Source organism: Felis catus, chromosome D1 (assembly GCF_018350175.1).
Source record: "Felis catus isolate Fca126 chromosome D1, F.catus_Fca126_mat1.0, whole genome shotgun sequence".
NCBI lineage: Eukaryota > Metazoa > Chordata > Mammalia > Carnivora > Felidae > Felis > Felis catus.
In genome coordinates, this window is record NC_058377.1 from 100987958 (window position 1) to 100995868 (window position 7911).

The 7911-nt window shown below is 39.9% G+C and overlaps 1 protein-coding gene across 1 annotated transcript; it reads left to right on the forward strand.

Moving 5' to 3' along the window:
• The first annotated feature begins 235 nt into the window (after positions 1-235).
• On the forward strand, positions 236-1243 carry LOC101100332 (olfactory receptor 5T1-like). Its single transcript, XM_003993329.3, has one exon. It carries the CDS (start codon positions 251-253, stop codon positions 1241-1243), a length of 993 nt encoding a protein of 330 aa, XP_003993378.2. The 5' UTR covers positions 236-250.
• Positions 1244-7911: the final 6668 nt, after the last annotated feature.

The following is a 7911-nucleotide window of genomic DNA, read 5'->3' on the forward strand; positions in this document are numbered from 1 at the left end:
GCACAAGAAGTGCCACTATTTTTCACATGGCAAGTGTAGCCAACAATGAAATGAAATAATTTATTTAATTTGTTTGAACAGGGTGATGCATCCACTTGGACCCAACTTCTTCATTGCTGCCTATTCCTTGACTGCCAAAGGTATTAATATGTCCTTCTAAGAAATAGACATGAGGCTATGATTGAGTAGATTGCATTTTCCAAGAAAAAAAAAGACGTATTGTCTTTAAAACCTATAAATAAAATCTGAAATGTCAGCAGTGCCATCAGATTTAGATTTATACAGGATTCAGATGGAAAATGTGACTGAAGTCACGACATTTATATTGATGGGCTTCACAAATGATTTTAAGCTGCAAGTTTTCCTATTTTTCCTATTTCTAGCAATCTATCTTTTTACGATGATGGGAAACTTGGGAATGGTTTTATTGGTCATTGGGGATTCTCGGCTCCACAACCCTATGTACTATTTTCTTAGTGTCTTATCATTCCTGGATGCCTGCTACTCTTCAGCTGTCACCCCAAAAATGTTAGTCAATTTCTTGTCAGAGAATAAAGCCATTTCATTCCTTGGATGTGCAGCACAGATGTTTCTCTTTGTTACTTTCGGAACCACGGAATGTTTTATCTTAGCTGCAATGGCTTATGATCGCTATGTAGCCATCTACAACCCTCTCCTGTATTCAGTTAGAATGTCACCCAGGGTCTACGTGCCGCTCATAATTTCCTGCTATGTTGGTGGCTTTCTGCATGCTACTTTACACACCGTGGCTACCTTTCGTCTATCCTTCTGTGCATCCAATGAAATTAAACATGTCTTTTGTGACATCCCTCCTCTTCTTGCTATTTCTTGTTCTGACACTCACATAAACCAACTGCTAGTCTTCTACTTTGCGGGATCTATTGAGATATCCACTATCCTCATAGTCCTGGTCTCCTATGGTTTTATTCTGTTGGCCATTCTGAGGATGCATTCCGCTGAAGGGAGGCGGAAGGTCTTTTCCACGTGTGGCTCTCACCTAACTGGAGTATCAATTTTTCACGGTACGGTTCTCTTCATGTATGTGAGACCTAATTCCAGCTATGCTTTGGATCATGATATGATAGTGTCAGTATTTTACACGATTGTGATTCCTATGCTGAATCCCATCATCTATAGTTTGAGGAACAAAGATGTGAAAGATGCAATGAAAAGAGTGTTTGGTAAAAGCTGGTTTGCCAATAAAGTATACTTTTCACACTAAACGTTAAATTGAAAGAAGTGAAAATTAATGGAACTGTCTTCAGACAAAAAGCTATGATTCAAGTGATTTGTTTTCATTACTTAGTGTATTTCTGTTATTTTGGGACATTTTTAAATAAAGATCATAGTCAACTCACCACCAAAGCAGTTTTTACACAAGCAGAAACTGTCATCCATTTGCTTCTGTGAAATTGAATAAAGGGAAACTCATTTAAGATGGGAATCAAGGGGCCAGCAGGGAGAGCACTTGCGTCCTTCCACTTGTGGTCAACAGAAACAAAAGGAAGAGATGTATCTTGTATTCCCAAAAGGATGAATTCTAGACTTTACTACCCCAGCAAGAGGAAGAAAGGTTTCCTCCTCCCAGCCAGCCAAGGACTGTCACAACCCACGCAATGCAAAACCACTATACTTGAACTCTCAACTTACTCCTAAAGACTTTTGTTTACAAGAGCCCTTCCCAACTCTGTCTTTTATAAAAGAGTTGTCCTTCTCCTCTTTCTCTGGACTTGCCAATGTTTTTTTACCATAGCTTGCATGGCCCAAAGTACAATTCTCTGCTACATTGAATAAACCCATTTTGCAACTAAAATAATTGACTGTTTTATTTTTAAGTTTAGCACTTCTTAATAAAATTATACATATATATATATATATATATTACACTATGTTTAAATGTATATATCCACAGAAAAACACATACGTGCATGTAAACACACATATATATGCCATATTGGTTGTATTGTTTTGCTAGGGATGCCATAGCAAAGTACCACAGACAGGTTGCTTAAACAAAAAATATATATATATTATTTTCTCCCAGCTCCAGACATGAGAAGCCTAAGGTCAAGGTGATGCCAAGGTTGACTTCTCCTGAAGCCTCCCTCCTACATTTGTAGGTGGACAGTTTTCATTCATTCATTGTCTCCGTGATTTTTTTTTTCTCATGTCAGTGTCTTAATCTCTTCCTGTAAGATTAACAGTCATAGGCAATACAACGTCATTTTAAGTTAATTACCTCCTCAAAGATCCTGTCTCCACGTACAGTTACCTTCTGAAGTATTAGAGGAGATAAGATTTCAACATACAAATATTGGGTTTATTTACACACACACATACACATGCACACTCATGGAATCCCATGTATGTGTATCTTTACACTAAATTGTATAATATTATCTTCCTTCTCCCTATAATGCTAATTGGATAATCTGTCATAGTTTCAGTTATAAGCAAACATTATACTTCTGTCTGACAAGCTTGAGCAAATGCCGCCTCATTCATAGCAAAACCATGGCTCGCATAATCCCAATCTGCTTTTCAAGGATTCATTTGCATCTGAGTCCAGATCAAGCACACTGATCTAACCTTAAATCTGTCCATTGGCGGCAATCTAATCCCAGCCTATGATTCCAGGACCACAGCTAATGTGTTCAAATCCCTGGTGGCACTACCATGCTGTGTGTGAGGATGTATTTCTCCCCCTTTTAGCACATCATGCAGAGCATGGACATAAATCTACTTTTGCTTCCTTATGGAACATGGAGAGCAGACACTAGCATTAATCAAAATTATACCCAAACTCAAGAATGACAAAAGACAGGCACCATTCAGGATAAGATACAGCCAGCTGGCAGATTTGGCTGTTTATACCACTGAGCCCCAACCCATCCTAATAGGTTTCCCTAGAGGCTTGGTTCAGACTCAGCTTTGGCTCTGTTTTCCTACCACCTTGTGATGGCCTTGAAGATGCCGCCACCTCTCAGTGCCCGGGCCCAAGATCCAAGGTACAGAAGAGAGTCTCTACCATGCACCTGTTTAGCCTTGCTTTCAGCAGGCTTTATTTGCATTGCAAGGATAGATCTCCTTCAAAGTTAGTTATAGGGACACCTCAGAGACATTGTGGGTGCAGTTCCAGACCACAGTAATGAATTGAATATTGCAGTAAAGCAAAATAAACTAAATAAATATTAAAATAATAATAATAAAAATACTTTATTGCTAAAAAATGCTAACCATCATTTCAACTTTCAACAAGTCATAATCTTTTTGCTGGTGGATTCTTATCTCAGTGTTCATGGCTTCTGACTGATCAGGGTGCTGGGCTGAAGGCTGGGGTGGCTGTGGCAATTTCTTAAATTAAGACAATGACATTTGCTGCATCGATAGACTCTTTCTTTCAGTAATGATCTTCCTGTCACACGTGATGCTGTTCGCTAGCATTTACCCACAGTAGAACTTTCCAAAGTGGAATCAATCTTCACAAAACCTGCTGCAGCTTTATCACCTATGTTTATGTACTGGTCTAAATCTTTTGTTGTCAATCCAACAATCTTTAAAGCTTCACCAGGAGTAGCTTCCATTTCAAACAAAGCAAAGCAAAACACATTCTTTATTCATCCATGAAGAACATATCCCATTCGTTAGTTTGATCATGACATGGCAGCAATTTAGTCACCTGTTCAGGCCCCTCCTCTCATTCTGGCTCTCTTGCTATTCCCTCCACATCTGCAGTTACTTCCTTCATCAAAGTCTTCTTTTAAAATTTTTTTAAAGTTTATTTATTTTTGAGAGACAGAACATGAGCGGGGGAGGAGCAGAAAGAGAGGGAGACACAGGATGCGAAGTAGTCTCCAGGCTCTGAGCTGTCAGCACAGAGTCCCATACGGGGCCAGAACTCACAAACCACGAGATCATGACCTGAGCTGAAGTCAGATGCTTAACAGACTGAGCCACCCAGATGCCCCTAAATTTTTCTTTCTTTTTTTTTTAACGTTTATTTATTTTTGAGACAGAGAGAGACAGAGCATGAACGGGGGAGGGGCAGAGAGAGAGGGAGACACAGAATCGGAAATAGGCTCCAGGCTCTGAGCCATCAGCCCAGAGCCCGACGCGGGGCTCGAACTCACGGACTGCGAGATCGTGACCTGAGCTAAAGTTGGACGCTTAACCAACTGTGCCACCCAGGCGCCCCTAAATTTTTATTTTTAAAGTGTTTATTTATTTTAGAGAGAGAGAGCAAGAGAGAGAGAGAGAGAGAGAAGAAGAGAGAGCATGCAACATTTATGAATGGAGTAGGGGCAGAGAGAGAGGGGACAGAGGATCCAAAGTGGGTTCTGCACTCACAGCAGAGGGCCTGAATCAAGACTCAAACTCATGAACCATGAGATCATGACCTGAGCTGAAATTGGACGCTCAACCGACTGAGCCATCTGGGTGGGCCCCTACACTAAAGTCTTGAATCCCACTACTTCCTCCACTAAAGGCAGAATGGTGAGTCCTTTCCAGAAGGTTTTTCAGTTTACTTTTCCCAGGTCCATCAAAGAGATCCCTATCTACGGCAGCTATCACTTCACAAAATGCATTTCTTAGATAATAAAACTTGGAAGTTATAATTATTAATTGATCCATGAGCTGCTAAATTGTCTTAGCAGGCATGGAAACCACACTAATCTTGTCCATCTCCATCAAAACTCTCAGATGATCGGATGCATGGTCAATGGGCAGTAGTAGCTTGAACGAAATCTTTTTTTTTTTTTTTTTTTTTTGAGTGGTAGGTCTCAACTGTAGGCGTAAAATAGTCAGTAAACCACGTTGGAAACAGATGTGCTGTCATCCAGACTGTGTTGTCCCATTTCTAGGGCACAGGCAGAGTAGATTTAGCATAATTAGCATAATTCTTAAGGGCCTTAGGACTTTCAGAATGGTAAATGAGGACTGGTTTCAGCTTAAAGCGAGCAGCTGCACTAGCCCCAAATGAGATAGAGTCAGCCTGTCCTTTGAAGATTTGAAGTCAGGTATTGGCTTCTCCTCTCCCACTGTGAAAGTCCTAGATGGCATCTTCTTCCAGTAGAAGGCTGTTTCATCTCCGGTGAAAAATCTGTTGTTGAGTGAGGCCACCTTCATTAGTATCTTAGCTGGATCTTGTTGGTAACTTGCTGAAGCTTCTGTATCAGCTTCTGTTGCTTTACCTTGCCCTTTGATGTTATGGAGACGTTTTCTTTCCTTTAACCTCATGAACCAACCTCTGCTAGCTTCGGACTTTTTTTCTAGTTTTACCTCTCTCAGCCTTCATAGAACTGGAGAGAGTCAGAGCTTTGCTCTCGGATAAGCTTTGGGATAAGGGAATGTCATGGCTGGTTTGATCTTCTATCCAGACAGCTAAAACTTTCTCCACGTCAACAATAAGGCTGTTTCACTTTCTTATCATTTCTGGGTTCAATGGAGAAACACTTTTAATTTCCTTTAAGAACTTCTCTTTTGCATTTACAAACTTGGCTGTTTGGTACAAGAGGCCTACCTGTCAGCCTATTTTTGGCATTAAGCACACCTTCCTCACTAAGCTGAATCATTTCTAAGCTTTCTATTTAAAGTGTGATTTTTTTTTCACTTGAACACTTAGAGGACATTGTAGGATTATCAACTGGCTTAATTTCACTATTCTTGTGTCTCAGGGAATAGGGAGGCCTGAGGAGAGGAAGAGAGAGAGGTGAACGACCAGTCGGTGGAGCTTTCAGAACACACAGTACATTCATTGGTTAAACTTGCCTTCTTACATGAGTGCAGTCATGGAACCCCAAGACATCAAAGATCACTGACCACAGATCACCATAACAAGTGTAATAATAATGAAAAAGGTTGAAATATTGTGAGAGTTACCAAAATGTGACCCAGCTTTGTTAAAATTATATGATGATGACCTTGATAATTGTTTCTTAGCATTTGTTTTTCTTTTCTTTTCTTTTCTTTTCTTTTTTTCCTTTAAGTTGAAGTGTTATGCCAGGGAGGAATCATAGGGAAGTTGTGTTATATACACTCTTTTATTCCTTCTAAGGAACTCTGGTGATAAATGCAGTACGGTAATGGAGAAGGTGAAGGGGGGAGTGAAGGTATTCTGTATTTTCAAAGGAATATTATGGGAGTCCTGCTGGGAATACCCAAGGGCCTGGAATGGTTGGTGCCCAGAGGTTTACAGAATCCGGAATGGTGTGGAGGAAACAGATATGGGAAGAACAGTATTGACTAATAGGAGTTTTATCAAATTTTGCTTCTTTAATGTTCAGATTTACTCTTTCCTGTCTTCCTACACAGCTATTTCTTTGTCATTAAGACACTGGAAAGTTTCATTTAAAAAAAAGAAAGAAGGGAAATTGCTGATTTCTACTTCAAGAAGGGAGGAAGAGATAAGAAATGTAACTCACACAGCCCAGAACTAACATTTTTTTTAACGTTTATTTATTTTTGAGAGACAGAGACAGAGCACGAGTGGGGGAGGGGCAGAGAGAGAGGGAGACACAGAATCCAAAGCAGGGTCCAGGCTCTGAGCTGTCAGCACAGAGCCCAACGTGGGGGTTGAACTCTGGAGCCTTGAGATCATGACAAGAGCTGCAGTTGAATGCTCAACCAACTGAGCCACCCAGGTGCCCCACCAGAGCTAACATTTTGATAGTTTTATATAAAACTCATTTCAATTACCCAAAACTGTTATCTCTTTCTCCCCACATTTGCATCATTTCTATACATTTAAAATCTGTATGTCCAAATTACCATCAAGTCTTCTAATTAACATGACAAGAGTAAAGTAGATTAGGTAACATTCTGGAGGAAGACTGGATCCTGGAAAGGAGATAATGCGGCCCCCTTTTCCATATGTGAATTCAGCTTTAGGGAATAGCTGATGACTCACCAATAACAGATTGTGAATTATCTGTAACACGTCAACTGTACTTAGTACCATTGGATTCAAATCCTTCCTTTCTTTACATGACCTCACCTGATTAGAAGGTGATTACTAATCATGAGCAGATAAAATATCAGTAGTTCAACTTTTATTATTTGTCATCCTTTCCATGTAACAAAGTTAACTAGATGTCTAATATTTTTCATATAATATGTTGGGACTGGAGATAGAAAAATGAATAATCTTTCTGTGAAACAGAAAATGTTGGCCATATTCTGGAATCTTACCAAAAAGCAGCAGCAACATCACCTTTAATAACTCCTATGTGTTGTTTTAAATATTTCAATACTTTGGATTAAATGTGGGATTAATATACTGTTTAAAAATAACAACTGGTTCAGTAGGTTAAGTGTCAGACTCTCGATTTTGGGTCAAGTCATGATCTCATGGTTCATGAGTTTGAACCCAGCATCAGGTTCTGGGGCTGACAGCACAGAGCCTGTTTGGGATTTTCTCTTTCCCTCTCTCTCTCTGTCTGTCCACCACTCATGCTGTCTCTCTCTCTCTCTCTATCTCTCAAAATAATAAATAAACATTAAAAAATAACTGCTGAGTTTATTTAATATGATATAAGAATACGGCAACACTTCAATAGAATAATTAAGAGTCCTGGAAAAATTGGAGATGAACCAACATGAATGGATGGAGACTGTGATAAATAAGAAAATAGATTTTACAAAGCTATGTTTTTTTTTTAATTTTTTTTTCAACGTTTTATTTATTTTTGGAACAGAGAGAGACAGAGCATGAACGGGGGAGAGGCAGAGAGAGAGGGAGACACAGAATCGGAAACAGGCTCCAGGCTCTGAGCCATCAGCCCAGAGCCTGACATGGGGCTCGAACTTACGGACCGCGAGATTGTGACCTGGCTGAAGTCAGACGCTCAACCGACTGCGCCACCCAGGTGCCCCCAAAGCTATGTTTTTGAG

Coding starts and splice junctions, on each gene's coding strand:
- LOC101100332 (XM_003993329.3), top strand. CDS start 251: ATGTCAGCAGTGCCATCAGATTTAGATTTATACAGGATTCAGATGGAA.